The sequence below is a fragment of the Argentina silus genome (genome assembly GCF_951799395.1).
Source record: "Argentina silus genome assembly, chromosome: 12".
NCBI lineage: Eukaryota > Metazoa > Chordata > Actinopteri > Argentiniformes > Argentinidae > Argentina > Argentina silus.
In genome coordinates, this window is record NC_139666.1 from 1,816,674 (window position 1) to 1,835,650 (window position 18,977).

The 18,977-nt window shown below is 42.9% G+C and overlaps 1 protein-coding gene across 1 annotated transcript; it reads left to right on the forward strand.

Moving 5' to 3' along the window:
• Positions 1 to 10,502: 10,502 nt before the first annotated feature.
• Positions 10,503 to 18,096, forward strand: LOC310813170 (rac GTPase-activating protein 1; the record flags this gene model as incomplete). Its single annotated transcript, XM_083682034.1, has 16 exons — positions 10,503 to 10,587; positions 11,245 to 11,447; positions 11,755 to 11,909; positions 12,242 to 12,314; positions 12,803 to 12,856; positions 13,091 to 13,189; positions 14,465 to 14,600; positions 14,913 to 15,133; positions 15,662 to 15,823; positions 15,980 to 16,075; positions 16,174 to 16,372; positions 16,513 to 16,618; positions 16,741 to 16,873; positions 17,109 to 17,220; positions 17,639 to 17,750; positions 18,042 to 18,096. 16 exons carry the CDS (start codon positions 10,503 to 10,505, stop codon positions 18,094 to 18,096), a joined length of 2,001 nt encoding a protein of 666 aa, XP_083538160.1.
• Positions 18,097 to 18,977: the final 881 nt, after the last annotated feature.

Sequence of the window (18,977 nt, forward strand, 5' to 3'; positions counted from 1 at the left end):
ATTGTAGATTATTTTTCCAGTTTCCTCAGAATAAATTGAAGGGTATTATAAAAATGTCCAATGTCAACATAGACATTCCAATACATTGCAGCTGCATACTGTGAAACATAGTCATCATCACTGCTTTGCGTAGCCACAGCCAGGTAGGCCTAGAAAGTCTGTTTGTTTGCAGAACTCACTACAACAATATGGTTGAAGAGATCAAAGACCATCACAGTATTTAGGGTAATTTCCCACCCAACTGCCATCTCAAACAGCCAGACCTTAACATATCACCAATCCCAAATGTCCAAAGCAAGTTTACTGATGTCAGCTCTTCAATCTCAGATTGTGTATCTACCACTGCAGCTGACCGACACAGAAACACAGCTGACCATGAGGCCCTGTCTCTACTGAACATCCTCCAACCATGTCGGCTGTTCCTCTCGTTTTTATCTGAGTTCTGTCAAACATATAGATGCTTTGAGGCCTTTCAACACTGTATATCATGTTTAATTTAATTCCACAGGCCGGGTTATCGACCGTTCCGAGGTTACACGCAGTTCCAACAGCTTCTTAAACAGAACTTGTAAAGTTACCTGCTCTTGCCCCCCCCCCCCGGGTGCACTTTGTGTGTTAGCTGTTTATTTAAAACCCATCTAATTAATTATTCAAGGGTATTATTTCCTACATTGAATCTATTTCCTGCATCAGTGATGCTGATAATGGCTCCCAGAGGATTTTTAGGGTGCAATGCGTTCACTCCTCTTGTTTATAACACGGTGCCTTCATAGCACCACGGCAGACACATTCAACACACACAGAAATCGATGATTCAAGGGCCAGCTATGTTAAGCAAAGTACAACGCTGAGTGAAAGTTATGTACTTAGTGGAGTGACAGCTCTGTTGATGCTATCTTTCCATTAGAAAACGTTTTAGAAATGTCTTCATGCAGACACTTTGGAGTGGCCACAGCTGACGCTGGGCGAAGAGAGCGTGTCTGCAGAAGACGACAGTATCGATCAAGGTCTCCTAAGAGCCACTTTATCCAGTAGTTTAAAGGCAGACTCTGGGATATGACGTCATAGCAAAACGAGTGGGGAGACGCTGCCAGAGACTTTCAACAATGGAGACGCAACAGATTAGGGATTAGAGATTAGAGATGAGAGGATGTTGTGACTGAATGGAGTTGGCGAGTGCACTTGTTTGATCTTGTTCACTACAACATCTTTGATGAAAGTTGCTCTGTTTTCACGATTGGCATGACATCATATCCCAGAGTCTACCTTTAGTGTAAAATCATTGGAAAACTCAGAGTTAAGTGTCATACTCACCAAAGCACGGGCAGTAAGTCTGCTATCATACACCGTAGGCCTAACTGTTTTCAGTAATTGCATCAATAGGTTAATGTAAATGTACTGTAGCACTCTGACATGTTTACCCAGCCCATGCTGACCCAACATGAAGAGTTGCTTTCTCCTCCTCTGTTGCAGGGCTCCAGACCACGCAGTTCCCCTGGTGCCACCAACTTTTTTCATGCAATTGAAAAGAGTGAGTAGGCTAATTATCTTAGAAAATGAACTTGCCATTGCATTCAGAGATAACTCGTGCTACAGAGTGTGTGTGTGCTAAACTTCCTCTCCTCATTACAGCGGCCTTACTATTTAGAAACGCATACAGAAATGCATTAAATGCTACGTCGCTTATCCTTTAATAAAACATTAAGATAATTAAAAAGAAAACATGTTCTATCATGGCATCGCAATCACATGTGGGAGAAGGCACTTCCTGGCAGCATGTATAAGACTAACCGTAGAGGCCAAGACAAGTCATATGGATATCGAATGGAGGGAAAATGTAACTTTTAAACAACCATCCACAAATAGATTTAAAGAGTGTATACAAATTATAAGGCACCGCAGATCATGAGATCTCAGTTAAATATATTTCCTTGACATTTGTGCTGCTTTTGTAAAAGCCTCCGCTCTGTATATATAATGTGGATGCGAGATAGGGTTAGGGTTAGGGTTGCAGTGTCAGAAATTAACACCGGACAGGTGCAAAATATGGATAGGCCTACGTTTTCCTTGCGGCTCTCTCACAGCAATCACCTGCCACTCTGTCGGATGATTGTGAATGGCTGCGCTTTATTCAGTATCGTCACGGAGATCCTAAACGTGACGTGTCGAGGGAAACGCTCAACAATGCTCTGGCTGAGGTCCAGTAAACAGTTGGATGTATTTATTTTACGCATACTATCACTCCTAGTATCACTCCTAGTATCATATAGTATCACTCCTAGTATCATATAGTATCACTCCTAGTATCATATAGTATCACTCCTAGTATCATATAGTATCACTCCTAGTATCATATAGTATCACTCCTAGGATCATATAGTATCACTCCTAGGATCATATAGTATCACTCCTAGTATCACTCCTAGTATCATATAGTATCACTCCTAGTATCATATAGTATCACTCCTAGGATCATATAGTATCACTCCTAGGATCATATAGTATCACTCCTAGTATCACTCCTAGTATCATATAGTATCACTCCTAGTATCATATAGTATCACTCCTAGGATCATATAGTATCACTCCTAGTATCATATAGTATCACTCCTAGTATCACTCCTAGTATCACTCCTAGGATCACTCCTAGTATCACTCCTAGGATCATATAGTATCACTCCTAGTATCACTCCTAGTATCATATAGTATCACTCCTAGTATCACTCCTAGTATCACTCCTAGGATCATATAGTATCACTCCTAGTATCACTCCTAGTATCATATAGTATCACTCCTAGTGTCATATAGTATCACTCCTAGTATCACTCCTAGTATCACTCCTAGTATCACTCCTAGGATCATATAGTATCACTCCTAGTATCATATAGTATCACTCCTAGTATCACTCCTAGGATCATATAGTATCACTCCTAGTATCATATAGTATCACTCCTAGTATCACTCCTAGTATCACTCCTAGTATCACTCCTAGGATCATATAGTATCACTCCTAGGATCATATAGTATCACTCCTAGGATCATATAGTATCACTCCTAGTATCATATAGTATCACTCATAGTATCATATAGTATCACTCCTAGTATCACTCCTAGTATCATATAGTATCACTCCTAGTATCACTCCTAGTATCATATAGTATCACTCATAGTATCACTCCTAGTATCACTCCTAGTATCATATAGTATCACTCATAGTATCACTCCTAGTATCATATAGTATCACTCATAGTATCATATAGTATCACTCATAGTATCATATAGTATCACTCCTAGTATCATATAGTATCACTCCTAGTATCATATAGTATCATTGTTGTCATAGCAACCTTATAGCCTAGAGTGATATAGATACTATATAACATAGGCTATAAGGTTGCTATTACAACAGAATGACAAGGAGAGGGCTGAAGGAATACCAGACATGTTGCGTTATAAAAACGTGATGTCGGCTGATGAGTCTCTCTGATAGTCTCTCTGATAGTCTCTCTGATGAGTCTCTCTGATAGTCTCTCTGATAGTCTCTCTGATAGTCTCTCTGATAGTCTCTGCAGCTTTTTTTTGCGACCAACACATATTTTTTTTACTTAAACAGCAAAGTCAAATGGTCACAAAATGGGACCAAATGGATCGCACTCTGGAGATCTGCGGGTATGTTTTATTTAAAGCTTAAAATGTTATACTCTTGAAAAAGTAGTGCTCTTCAACCTCATTAAAAAATGTGCTTGAAATGCCCTCTGCAGCCCTGAGTTGCCTTGTCTACACATACTCACAAAACCACCGGTTTCGTACTGAAGGAACCGCCTAATGCAAGCACCAACACTGGCTGAGACAAACAATTTAGCAACTGATACCATAGACTATACATCGTGGTCCTCTGTGGCTCAGTGGGTAGAGCATGGTGTTAACAACGCTAAGGTTGTGTGTTTGATTCCCACTGGGACCATATATACTGAGAAATGTATGCGCTCACTGCAATGTAAGTCTTACTGGATGAAAGCGTCAGGTAAATGGCGTGTATGTGTTCTTTTCTTCACATCATCACAGACGGGTGTGATTGTGATCCTGTCCAGCATAAATGCTGCAGATCTAACCCTCTCTGAGGGCCATGCTCATCCATTCATTATGCCGGTGCGGTTCTGACTTGTTTTGATGTGACGCCAGTTTGAATGAATTATGAGGCGCCGGAGCGGTAAAGGGGAGGTCAAGACTGAGAATGAGAGGCAAAAGTCAATGAGACACAAAAGTCAATGGAGAATTACCACAGATATTAAACGAGGAACTAAGCAGAACACACATGACCAGCTCAAATAGTGGAATTTAAAAAAATAAGTAAAATAAAATCCTTCCGTTTTTCCTCAGACATCAGACCAGCCTCTGTCTGACACACTGTAGTAAGGATGCAGTGGCACTTATCCCAACCGGTGGGGTGTTAACTCCAATGTCTCGACCTGGCACTCAAACTGGCACTCACCACAACTGTTAACCTTGGGAGTCCTGGCGCAAGTCCCAACCTGGCACTCATATTGTCATGGCTACCTGAGCAGCCGCAGCACCCAATTGGCTTATTCCTCCCCCTCTCTTGTCCCCGATGATGCCTCAACACGTAACTCCTGGAAACCTTAAAACATACAACAGAATAATACACACCAGTTAGCTGACGCTTCTATCCAAAGCAACTTACATTGCAGTGAGTGCATACATTTCAGTATATATGGTCCCAGCGGGAATCAAACCCACAACCTAAGCGTTGCTCTACCAACTGAGCCACAGAGGACCACAGAAACAGTATAGGGATTCCGTATGAGTCTCCTTTTACATGCAACATGGAGAAGAGGCGGGTACAGGCAAGGGCAGACTGCTAGTGATTAACACAGAGCCGGACTTGGGCGCATGCCAAACAAGCCTTTAAGATATCAGGGGAATTTATAAAGTCAGTATGTCTTGTATGTCTTGACCAGCACGGAATATGCAGAATGTTGCAGTGATGAAGAACTAAGAACATCTGTTAACTACATGAGGTAACTTTAGAGTGCTGTTTTGAGGAGTTAGGCAATCAGTCTTTTTTTTTTTTATTATTATTTTTTCGGCTGAACTATCGTTGGCTTTGATCCAAATGAAGAATGTGTGATAATCAGACATTTCTTGGCCCAACTTCATAAAATATCCCCCCTTGTTGGAGCCTCACCAAACAACCATCTTATAGCAAAGGGCCCAGGTGATGTATTCCACCCGTTCTTTTTGCAACTGACAACCGCTTCAAAACTGAAATCATAACAGTGTGTAGCTGGTGAATCACCACTGCATCTATGCTCACTTATGTATGCATGAGTTCATACAAAGCGTTTCTAGGATACTCAATCTAAATCAGATCAATGCCTGGTTTGCTTTCATAGGCATGCAAACAATGACATGTCCATTTGAACAAAACCTAGCTTTAAATAGTAGGCTTACCAAAGTGATGGTGCAAAAACTAATTTCTCTCTATAAACATGCACAGCAGTAAAGACTGTTAATCCGAGGACAATCATTTGCAATGTCAATTTGCCTCACAAATAATGACTCATAAATAAATATGTTTTCTCTAAATGAACGTGGCAAATAAATCAAATGTCTTATTATCGCCAGCTGATTATTTTGAGGGTTTTCTAAACAATGCAAATAGGAATACAACCGGGAGAAGAACAGATTTTGCATTCTACACGACCCTCCCTATCTGAATTACATTTTTATCAACAGAGCACTGAGAGAGCATTTAATTTAGAGAGCAAAACTCAATTTCTAAAATCACACTGGAATTACATGCATGGGGGGTTGAGAGAAAGAAAGACGGGGGGGGGGGACAGACAACGAATAAAAGTGTGGATGAAAGAGAGGAGCAGAAGATAAGAGAGAAAAAGTGGTGGGTAAAAGAGAAAGATAAATCAGAAATTGCTTCCTACAAAGGATTCATTAAAATACCCCAGGTCCATTCTCGTTCAGACAGACATATTGCAATGAGAATTGGACGGTGGAGGAGGTGGTGGTGAGGAGACTCACCTGAAAGATTAGCCTTTCTCTCTCCCAGATGCATCATTGCTTATTTGCATCACAAAGGCTAAATTGTGTATATTCATTTCTGAAATGTACAAAAAACACAAGACAATTCTGATTTACAACAGACTCAGTCTTGTGTTGAATATTCAAAGCACTTATAAATGCACTTTTCTTTTGCTACAAATGTAGTCTTTGATTTTGTTTCATGAATTTGTTACAAGAGAGACTCTAACCAATACACTTCTTAAAGTCCAGTAGATTTTAGTTTAAAAAAAAGTGCCAAATGGCCATGATAAATCAGAAGCCATCAAGGAATGAAATCACTTGAAGGACGTTCAGTGAAGAGTGCTGTATTAGTCCAAACAAACCATTTTCTCAAATCTGGTGTCATGGTAGGACACCGGCCTTTATGGGCCTATTTCACATTTGGTTTGTTTACAAGGATGTACACATGTTTGGTGTCAATAGAAAACATAGCATATGCACATTTTAACATTTTCAGCAAGTGCTAGTATGTTTTAGTATGTTTTATTTAAAGCTGAAAATGTTATACTCTTAAAAATGTCGTCCTCTTCAACCTCATTAAAACATTGCCTGAGACATTGCTATCACAAGAACAGAAGATGAAACCAGTCTAAACTGAGTGGTAAAAAGCTGTGCTTATGTCGACGTTTTGTGATGCTGACACCAATCAACAACATGGTTCTCCTCTCGTGATGAAGACACACATTTCAATGTAAAATCAACTCACAGCATCCTCCAGACTTTTAGTTACGAGCACTGTGACAACCAACCACTGTGACTTCAAGCCCTGGTCTCCCCTGCGGTTTAAATGCGAAATCTGGTGTCGGGTGGGACACTGGCCGGATGTGGCAGTGAACGTAGCATATGCACATTATCCCATTTCCAGTGTGGCCAACAGGGGCAACAACACGCAAAGCTATGTGCTGGACCATTAACTCATTCAGTGCCGAGGGTGAACAAAGTCACCCAAATTGTCAACCTTCTAGAATACCAAGGGCTTCATTCACCACAAATGCATAAATGATGATGCTTCCTGCTGTGGCCAATCAAAGTGTTGTTGCTAGGTAAAACACCACATAGAACACTTGGAACACTCTAGGTGGTGAGTGTTCCAGAATTCTTTGGCAGTGGGTGACAATGGTTGAGGTCAAGGGCCCAAGGCTCATTACAGAAGCATAGAGTAGCTATGTGTGCTTGAGTACACTGCTTTTAATAATGTTTAGTAAGCAGAGGAGCTCACTTAAATAATGTACCAATACACTTCTCCCAACAGACAACCGATCGCTCCCAGTAGGCTACTGAGTGAAGCAGCAAGCTGTGCATTAACAGTGAATGACTTGTTTGCGGCCTCTCTAAGCATATTGGTATTGCCTTAATCTGATATTTGCTTAATCTAGGCAGCATGAGCATAGAAAAAAAATCTTACTCAAGTCTAAATGAACAAAAGCTAAAAAGGCGAGAGAAATAAATCACTTGCAATCATCTACGCAAGCACAATTTTGGGGTGCTAGAGCACATTGAAGCGATTTCAGGGATAGCGGAAACTACTGTATTGTTTGTGTAATAGGGTAATTCCAACACTGAGAAAGCCTTTGATACCACCTGACAGCTTATTTCCTTGTGAGTGGCGTAGAGTCAACCAAACACTACAAAGCTTTGCTCAAACATAGTTCTAATCACTGAGGCCACACAGCCACAGAGTATATCAAGACTTTCCTTGAATGAATATCCACAGTGCCCTCTACTGGGGGGAAAATGCATGACATATCACCTTTGAGCAAGTACAAGTCAGGAGCAGTGTGTTCGGCGAGCCTACTGCAGACATGAACTATGCAAACACCATCTGAAGACCATAGTTATATCTGTGACTTTACTTTAGTACAACATTGCACTGGTAACCAACATTGCACTGCAAGGTTAGTTTCATTACGAGTGATTCAATTGAATCTACTGCTGCTCAGTCAGTATTACCAGCCCATATGAAAGACCGGATCATCAGCTAAGGTCCTTGTTTATTTTACCATATAGATGCTATTTTAAGATATATGAGTTTGCAATGTGTATTTAGTCACAAGCTGTAGAGGTATCAGAAACAACATTAGCCCACATATGTAGCCCAGGATAAACCTACATCGAAATAGAACAGAATGATTCCTCATACAAGAATGCGAGGTCTGCAACTGCTTCTAAGGCTCAGTTGACTCACTCAGTTGAGCCAGAGGAGCAAGAGGAGTGGGCACGCTCATTCAAGGTGAGAGAACGTCGTGGGCACTTTCCTAAACATGTTATCCAGACTCCAATGTGGATGGACGTGTAAGGCTTCCAAGACACTGTTTCCAGTTCACAAAGCGTTCGGGGATCGTACATGTAGGCTTTCCCTCTGCACTCCCCTCAGGATCAAAGCAGGATCCGAAAGCTGAGTTAGTGAACATAACTACAGTTTGACAACGCATCAATATAACACTTATTATCATGCAGGAGCTGTCTGACAGCTGCTGCCAGCAAAGCAGAAAAATGCATCCCCGAGGACAGGAAGTTCCTCAGATGCTTTAATCTTGTACAGAATGTGCAAATGATGATATTATGGAAATCATCCAAATAATCACACTGCCATCCTCCATAAATATGTGACAGCCTTACAGTTTGCAATAAAATGAATGGTGTTCTATCTATTTTCCCCCACCACGGCGTTCTTCAGAATGATAGCGTGCATGTCTCACAAACATTGCTGCAGCATATATTTGGACCAACTGATTATATGAACATCCGCCTTACTGCAGAGATAAAGTACAACCAACATTATGTGTTGCTATTCAGGGATAAACTGCTACACTGCTGGGTACTGCCCCCTCTGACTGCCAGTAGCATTAAGCTCTTAAGCCGCAGGGGCCCATAGTTGGTCCCAAATTCTGCTTTAATTTGATTATTAATTTGTTGACTGATTACGTTATCTCCTTGTCATGTGTAGTATGTTATTCTGAACTATGATCTGAGCATATCCGCACAAACTTTCAAGGTGTTACCTATCAAATGGCATCCTGCTTTTGCATCTGATCATCATATTTCTAATGTAAGCAGTTTAGTTTGGAAATTTGTCAAATAGGGCATTAAGCTCCTGGTATAAGTTGCTATGATTTAGCATCAGCCTACCCTTACAGGACAAATACAGTACCAAGGGAGCTGATCTGATATCAGTGTCTATGTAGATCTGCAGAGACATGACAGCCTCAGGATAAACTATGATGTTTAGCTAATTGACCCAACACGTCGTTAATTATTTACAACACTCAATGCCTCTGAGGTAGCATCTCTCTCTCCCTTCTTACAAAAAAAACAAGGTCAACTTTGTCAAACATCACTGCACCGTCCCTGTCCTGCCCTGCGCTGTGCTGTGACATTGCCTAGCAGTCATTTTGCTTGAGGCAGCCAGCCTGAATAGTGCATGCAGTACATCATCTGAAACCTAACAACGTATGTAGAGGCATGGCAAATGTTTTAGGCTGACCTTGATTCCATTCAGGCCCAGGACGGCTGATAACTTAGTAACATTCAGGCCCAGGACCGCTGATAAGTTAATAACATAATAACAACCAACATTGAGGCCCGGGACCGTGATAAGTTAGTAACATTGAGGCCCGGGACCGTTGATAAGTTAGTAACATTGAGGCCCGGGACCGTTGATAAGTTAGTAACATTGAGGCCCGGACATGATAAGTTAGTAACATTGAGGCCCGGGACCGTTGATAAGTTAGTAACATTGAGGCCCGGGACCGTTGATAAGTTAGTAACATTGAGGCCCGGGACCGTTGATAAGTTAGTAACATTGAGGCCCGGACCGTTGATAAGTTAGTAACATTGAGGCCCGGGACTGTTGATAAGTTAGTAACATTGAGGCCCGGGACCGTTGATAAGTTAGTAACATTGAGGCCCGGGACCGTTGATAAGTTAGTAACATTGAGGCCCGGGACCGTTGATAAGTTAGTAACATTGAGGCCCGGGACCGTTGATAAGTTAGTAACATTGAGGCCCGGGACCGTTGATAAGTTAGTAACATTGAGGCCCGGACCGTCGGTAACTCGTGCTCCACGCGGACGCGAGGGAGTTTTCGGACCCGCGAGACGCTCCGACAGGCGGGAAACCTCACCTCACCCGCGAATTACCGCCACGAGGACGCGGCGTAGGAGGCTCGTGATTGGACCACCTTCACTTCCTGGTCGGCCTACACCACGTGTTCGAGCGCAGACCCGTTCAATGATGTCATTAATTAAAGTAATTGCAGCACCTTTCCTCCGGGACTCACTCCGGCAGCTCGCAAACGCAACCGACAGTCGGGCAGTACAACCTCACTTCTCCGAATACCAATTCTGAACTTTCTAAAGACTTATTCAATATTTGATGTGTACTTTGCCCTTCATTTGGCAGCGATGGGCGAGGCGTTTATCAGGGAGTTTCTGGCGCTGTGCCTGCAGCGGGTTTCCATTGAGGGAGACGCGCTGAACACGGAGCTCGGTACGGATGCGAAAACACATTCAGCTCAAGCAAGTAGCGTATTATACGGCCTCGGCTGAATGTGAACAATACCTCATATTTTCCTCCTGTACTATTCATTTTATTGTTAAAGGCGTTTCAATGGTAGGTGGAACATCCTGAAAGAACATCCTAATTGAATTTCTGGGGTCCATAGGTCAACATAAATATATAGATATAGCAAGTTGTTAATGTCAAATGTTAACATTAAGCCTTTTTTCTCCTTAGATTTTCATGATGACAGTTTCCCTATATGCCTTAGGATTGGGAAGTCGTGTAAATAGGTTAATCAATGTAGAAAGAAGCTTCCATGCGCATAGAAGCTTTAAATACTGGCATGCTTCCCTTTCCCATTGGGTTGTGTTCGGGTTCGATGGGCCTCAGTGACCAGGCAACTGGTATTATTGTGCACGTGCAGTATGCCTCATGTCAGGGTGTAACACTGAATACATTTCCATGTTAGAATGGCTGTAAAATACTCTGGTCAAACCCTGCAATAGAATATATACACACAGCACAAATACAGTACGTTTACATTTGCTTGCATTATGCTTACACTAGTGGCCTTTTGTATTACCCACCCTGTAATGTCAAAAACAAATTCTTCAAATGCTAATCCGTTGCTCGTTTCCGTGCCAGAGTTCATCGAGGTGGTGAAAAGCTTTGAGGCCACAAGGAAGAAGTGGCTGTATGCAGAGCGGGAGCTGAAGAGGCACCAGGAGCTGCAGGTGAAGTCAGACACGGCGCGGGCCGCTCTGGAGGTCCAGCTGAAACACGCTCGGAACCAGGTCGACGTGGAAATTAAGAAGCGCTACAAGGCAGAGGCCGACTATCAGTACCTGGTACGTCTCCATTCAACCTGGTGGTTTACCACTGGACCTCATGATGCATGCAGCCAGAGGTCAAGAATAACGTCCGCAATGTCAGTGTCCTCCAACCATAACGGCAGATGGAAATGTGTTAGCAGAACTGTGACACCTACCTCTACACCACGCGTCTTCTGATTCTCATGCACTCGAATCTGTGATGCAATTAATAAATGCTTGATTTACATTAATCACTGATTACGTTGATTGAGATGAGGTGTGAGACGAGCTCTCCCTTCATATGAATGTATTAACAGCAGCATGGCGTCCTCTGGCTTCACAGCAGCGGCAGATGCAGCTTATGTGTGACATACTGGTCAATGACAGCAAGTCCAGCGCGTGTCTGAATGATGAGCAGAGGTCGATGCTGGCCAACTTCAACAACAATAACAACAACATCAACAGGGGGGCCAACGTCACCCAGCACAAGAGCAAACGGTAAGACAAGTGGAACCGAGTTGAGATGGTAAACTCACTCCTCTGAGTTCAAATACCCCCACCACCCTCCCTCCACCCTCTCCCCCACCACCACCCCCTCCCTCTCCCCCACCACCACCACCCCCTCCCTCCCTCCACCCACCACCACCCCCTCCCTCCCCCTCTCAAGAAATGCACTTCATAAATCTGAATTATTATTATTATTATTGTTAACTTGATGTGGGTTTCACAAGGATGGCTTCCCCCTCCTCTCTCTTTACACCACTCCATTGTTTCTGTAGTAATATTGTCGTTGATTCATATTTGTGTAATTTCTTCTGATTTCTTAATAGCTTATCGGTCATCGACGAGTCTTCCTTCCTGTCCCACTCTGATATCAGTTATGATAGGACAGATGATGACATGGTAATGTATGGTGATGACATGGTAATGTATGGTGATGACATGGTAATGTATGGTGATGACATGGTACTGGATGGTGATGACATGGTACTGGATGGTGATGCTCATAACATACTAAAACATCACTTTAAAACAACTAGAGTGAAATTAGAATGTGTAGTCTACATGCAAGTGGTGTAATATAACGAAAGCCATAGAGAGACACTTAGAAATTAATGATGTTACATTTTTACATTTAAATTGATGGCATTTAGCAGACGCCTTTATCCAAAGCGACTTACAACAAATACATTTGACTAAGTAAGTGAATAATCTATCCATCAGTCATCATAAGAAAAATTAATCTATGCTCGGACCAGGGGCTATTGGTAGTCACTATGCTAGAAGAAAGCAAGATTATTATTATCATTATTATTTTTTTTAAATGTATTTACATGTAATTGATGTACTTTACAGTATCACCTCGTGAGATGTTGTTTCACTGTGAACAGGACATGGACACAACCGTGGTTAAACCACTGAAGTCTAGAGCCAGGGAGAAAAGGGTGAGTGTCATGTCATCTTCTGAACCTCGATCAGACCTCCTGGGGAATGTCGCCGAGGTGTACATTAGGATGGTACAGTAACAACACTGACCCAAACCCTGCACTGTTGGTACAGTAACAACACTGACCCAAACCCTGCACTGTTGGTACAGTAACAACACTGACCCAAACCCTGCACTGTTGGTACAGTAACAACACTGACCCAAACCCTGCACTGTTGTCGGCCGTTCCCAGCGATCGTCCATGGGGCCATATTCAGGCGCTCTTGCCGGGAAGAGAGGAAGACAGGGGGGCCGCTCAGGAGATCTCCTTGAAAGAAGACAGATGGAAAAAGTAAGGTTGATTTTTGTGTGTAGGGAACTAAACATTTTAGGCTGGCTGCTACAATCTCTTCAACGGAGGCCTAAGGAATAGCCAACTCTCATAACACGACTGAATTCACCCGACTTTTTCAGTTTCAGCCACGTGAAACCGATTAATAGAATTTTTGATGCCCTATGGTTTCCCATTGTTTTCAAAATGTCACACTAAATCTTCTTCCAGGACTTATGTGGCTATTTGGCTGTCTCTACACTACCAGGTAGTCCAGTATTATGAAAGTTATTTGAACCAGTCGAAGTGGAACTAAGAGGGCTTTTCACGCGGGAGACGGTTATTTGGTTTAGCCTGTATCTTAAACCCTTTAAAAAAGGATGCATTCAAAAGCATCCACCTGAATTCATTTTTTTAGTCAATGTGTTCAGTGTACAGTACCAGTCAAAAGTTTGGACACATCTTCTCATTCAATGGTTTTTCTTTTATTTATTTTTTTATTATTTTCTACATTGTAGATTAATATTGAAGACATCAAAACTATGAAGGAACACATATGGAATTATGTAGTAAACAAAAAAGTGTTAAACAAACCAGAATGTGTTTTAGATTTTAGATTTTTCAAAGTAGCCACCTTTTGCTTTGATGACAGCTTTGCACACTCTTGGCAAGGTGTGTCCAAACTTTTGACTGGTACAGTAGATCCTCTTTGTTATTGGGCCATTACGGCTTATGTTTGAGGTTATTGGGGACTTTGTCTGGGATAAAAGAACATGCTAGATTATTACTCAACATGAAATTGTGAATGTGCACAGGCAACATTTTGTAGCACCGTTAACAAATCGTCAGCAGTTCCTGAAATGACATTTTATCTCATGGAATCATCAGGCATGCTTAGGGGCCATTTTGGTCCCACTGTATTTGGGCATTCTGTGATGTCACTTCCTATTAGGTAGCTCATGCATCAGTCCTCGGGGCCCTCTGTTCGACGTCATCCATCTCGGTGCACAGACCTACATACCTGTGTACTCAGGTGGAAACAGCACTGGGCCACAGCCATAATCTCTCTACCTCTGTGACATTCCCTCTCTATTTCCACGCACACAGTAGAGATCACCCACAGGGAACGGAGACAATTCAACACTGACTCAGACCATTTCTCCTCATAGCGGCAGGCATGGGATCATCCAATTACTTCATTAATCGTGAGCGCTTATGAATCTTGAAATGACAAGGATTCTATATTTCCCCCTCTCTCTCTCTCTCTCTCTCTCTCCCTCCCTCTCAAATATTCAGGAAGTTGAAACAACAATAGTTAAAACATCTGTCACAACCCCAGAGAACGGAGGTCAAATCCACATGGTGATAGACATCACCCAGGAGACGCCACCCAGGGTGTTCAGACAGGAGCACGTCGTCTCTTCTGTCGGCGGTAAGGGAGATAACTTGGTATCTGTTCTTCCTATCGTACTTTTAACTTCAGTTTCATTTCAGTTGGTTATTTGTAATTTCACTTGCTTTGGCAATGTAAACGGTTTCCCATGCCAATGAAGCCCATTTGAATTCTCACCTCCTGTAGGTCAATATAATACAACACAATATAACTTTATTAATCTCCTTTTCGAGCGATTGGATTCAGAGCTACAGCGGTACAATGACACAAAAACATCCAAAATGTGAAATTCTAATTAAGGCAACAATTCTCATACAAATTAGATTTATTTTAAATGATTTTGTCCTTTAGAGCAGACGTCAGTGTGGACTGCTGATGATGAGACTATTAGCACTATAGAGCATGACACCGTAACGGAGATGGTGATGGAGACGGAGGTGGAGGTGGAGGTGGAGGTGACCACCATAGTGCCTAAACCCACCCCAGCGTTCACCACCACAGCGCCTAAACCCACCCCAGCGTTCACCCCCACAGTGGACAAAACCCTGAGGCATTTCTTCCTCTCCAAAACGGTATGGATTGACTAAGACATTAAACCCTCTCGGCTCCACGTATTTCATATGTAATTTCATTTCATGAACAGAGCAGAAGTGAGGTGAATTGCTGTAGCATGTATATGTGTGTCTTTGTTTTTTGGGTCTAGACTCTAGAGTATAAAGATATACAGTATGGTTATATTTAAAGACAAGTGGTATATAAAACTCTTAGTGTTTGTTATACACAGATCTATTTATCCTGAGCCCTCCTGCTTGTATGAGGGGACGTCAAGATTTCACTACTGTCTCTGTTATTTCCCACAATACACTTGTATCTATCCATGGTGTAAGCCTAGTATCTGGCATGTGTATGACAGGTAAACTATGAACCATGGGCTTGTTATGAAGGGGGCAATGAACTTTGCAGAGAGACATGACTCTTTATTCTATCCAACAATGATAATAAGAATAATTTCTGAGATCTAAGCCATTCCTTTTCTCTCAAATGCTCTGTAACCATCTGTCGTCTTCTCTCCTGAATAATCCCTGTGTATGTCCTGTCAGGTGATCCGAGCGGAGACGTGTGTCCCATGTGGAAAGAGGATCCGCTTTGGGAAGATGGCTGTGAAGTGCAGGGACTGCCGTGTTGTGGCCCATCCAGAGTGTAAACTGAAGTGCCTGGATAGCTGCTTTCCCTCCGCCTCTTCAGGCTCTCACGGACCTGAGGTACTTCAACACACGTGCCAAATTAGCAATGGATGCTAATCTATCGTTGTTGCTCGAGCCCACAGCAGCTTTGGCTGTTGCGCGGAATTTAGCATGACACCGTCCTCCATTGCTCCCCGTTTGCTGGTCACTGTGTTGCCTTTATTCTATTCCTAGGACTCTTTAGAGAGCTTTGCTCCGACGACACAGCCAAGGATTCCTCTCATCGTTGTTCAGTGCGTCATGGAGATTGAGAAGAGAGGGCTGGAGGAGGTGAAGTTCTCAAACCTGAAGTGTCATTTCTCGAGTTTACTAGACTCCATAACAGGTTGATAACAGGTTGATTCCCCACCCCCCCCCCCCACCCTCAGAGAGGTATATACCGGGTCCCTGGGGGCGAGCGCCTGGTGAAGGAGCTGAGGGACAAGTACGTTAACAGGAAAGGGCCACTCCTGCTCAGTAAAGTGGACGATATCCACGTGGTGTGTGGACTTCTCAAGGACTTCTTGAGGAAACTCAAGGAGCCCCTCATCACCTTCAGGTTGCATAGAACCTTCATGGAGGCCTCTGGTATGTGTTCCACTCCCCCCCCCTCCACACACACACACACACACACACACACGCTGTTGCTCTTGGTCTTTATGAACTATTGGACTTTATAAGAATTACCAAGTAGTACTGTAGGATGTGTTGTTGTGTGTCACTGGCAGAGGTTCCTGATGATGACAATGGAGCAGCCTTAATGTACCAGGCCATAGCAGACCTGCCCAAGCCCAACAAGGACACACTGGCCTTCCTCATGGTTCATCTGCAGAAGTAAGATATGGCAGTGGGACTCCTCTCTGCTTGTTATGATCAAATCAAATAGACTATTGGAATGACAGTGGAATGTCTCATTTGCTTCTGAATATCTCTGTCGCCTCCCCTCCCCTCTGTAGAGTCATGCTCAGTCCCCTGTGTCAAATGGATCAGAACAACTTGGCCAGGGTGTTTGGACCGACCATTGTTGGGCACGGACTGGCCGAGCCCTCCCCGATGACCATCATGAGAGACACTAACACTCAGCCAAAGGTGGAAGATTCTCTACTGTTACCAAGATCATATGGAAAGACTTTCAGGGTTTAAAGTAAACAATGTCTGAATGCCATTTGATCCATTTGTGTGATCTGCAGTGGTCTAAACCCACTGAATCAAGGACCCTGTAGTGTATTTGAAATTAAAGATTACTGTCACCAAATGAGGGGGAAAAGTAAAAAAAAAAAAAATACATTACTGATGCAGTTTTCACTTGATTTTGTCGTCCCAGGTCATCGGCCACATGCTGTCCTTCCCACCAGAGTACTGGAAACGCCTCCTCATGGTGGAGAGAGATCAGGTCATCTCCTCGGTGATCGATACCAACATCAATAATGGCAGAGGTAAACTTGCAGCCTGCCACCAAGCCAGTTCTGCTGTCAATGGTGATTCAACCTCCCTTGTCCAGATGTCATCAAGGTTTTAGCAGCTTCAAGAATGTAGTTTTATGGTCAAAACAACTCGCATTTATGAACATGATGCATTCAATAACTGTTGTCAATATTTGAGTCTGATGCTACTGCAGTGGTATGAAGTTCAAGTGACATTATTCATGGGAACAGTGGCACCAGTAACGGGTGGGTTTTTTTGGGTCGCATGATACTTGACATTTTGATGATTCACTTATTCAGACTTTATTGAATCCCCTTGGGTGAATATGCATTGCATCTCCCATTATACAAGCACAGGCATTACACGGCATTTTAACCATGTTTACCGTAAACTGCCTTAAACCTGCACTATCATCTCTCATCTTTCTAGATTGTCTGTTTAAACCTCTGACTTCCCCTGAGTTGAGTAAATACTCCAAGACTCCTGCCAGCGGTTCCATTAGGGGGCGGATAAGAACCTTGGGCAACGCTTTCAACAACACGTAAGGCTGTGCTTTCACTATTGTTTTAGTGGTGATGTGTACAGTAACCCTGCCTAAGTAACGGGACATTGAAGATTTGTTTTCTTCTTTTGGCTCTACACTCCAAAGGTTTGGATTAGAGATCGAACAATTACTATACGGTTAAAGTAGAGAGCCAAAAGAAGAGAAAATGCTTCACCGTCCCATTACTTACGCAGGGGACTGTATTTCTTAGCCTTATTGTTTGATAAGAAGTTGGCTCTCCACATTCTTCGTTGACACACACTTAACTTTTTGCATCTTTTTTTCCAGTCACAAGGCAAAGACTGACCCAGGCAGGAGGAAGTTCTTCACATCCCCCAGCTGATTTTAGTGTATTCTCTGTTATTCTTGGAGTTCGTTTAGTTTTATATGGATTCGTATGTTGATGTAAAACTACAGAGCACTTCGCTTGGCTAGCTATGCTTTTCATGTAAAACATTACCTTGGGTGAATTAGTGTGGGTGTGTTACATGTGGCTGAGTATTGTATGATGCAAGGGGCAGGCAAGCTGTTGTTCACTCCTGAGTTGAGTTTTGAGTCCTCTCAGAGGGTGGAATTAGTTGAATAGATATCTCAACTGAACTCCTGAGTGGCTGTAATGGCGGGCCTTTGACTGTAATTATGTAAGCAATCAAGGCACCCCAGTCAAACAGAAGCAAGTAGCAAACGGAGCAACTTTAACTGAATAAACTGCATTCGTGAATGGAAGTGTGTTGTATTACTTTGGTCGGCTTTTAAGCTGATGCCGTAGGTCTGTGAGGAAGTCTTGCCTTGTCAACGCACAGCGCCGTGTACCGTTTCTTCAAAGCATGTGAATGTATTGCACACCGAGGACCAGACCTTGAACAACCACTTAGCGATGAAGAGAAACAATATGATTGAGTGCCGGAGCATTTCAACCGATGCCTTAGACGAGACAACTCCACTCTTGTGATTACGCAGAACTCCCCCGATGGAGACGTACTGTGGCTGAAGCTCACTGCAGTCATTCCTCTTCTCTCTGCGCTGCTCCCTCACTGATTAAATGCACCTCCCACCGCTGTCAGAGAGGCCTAGCAGTTGTCCGTCTTGCGCAACAGAAAGGGGAGCCTTCCTGTGTATGAGAGGTGACTGGTGGGCTTAGAACTTCCTTTTTGCAGGTTGTGTCTGTTTCTGTCTCATGCCATCAAACAGCCAGCTCCATCGGGAGATGAAGTATGAATGTGA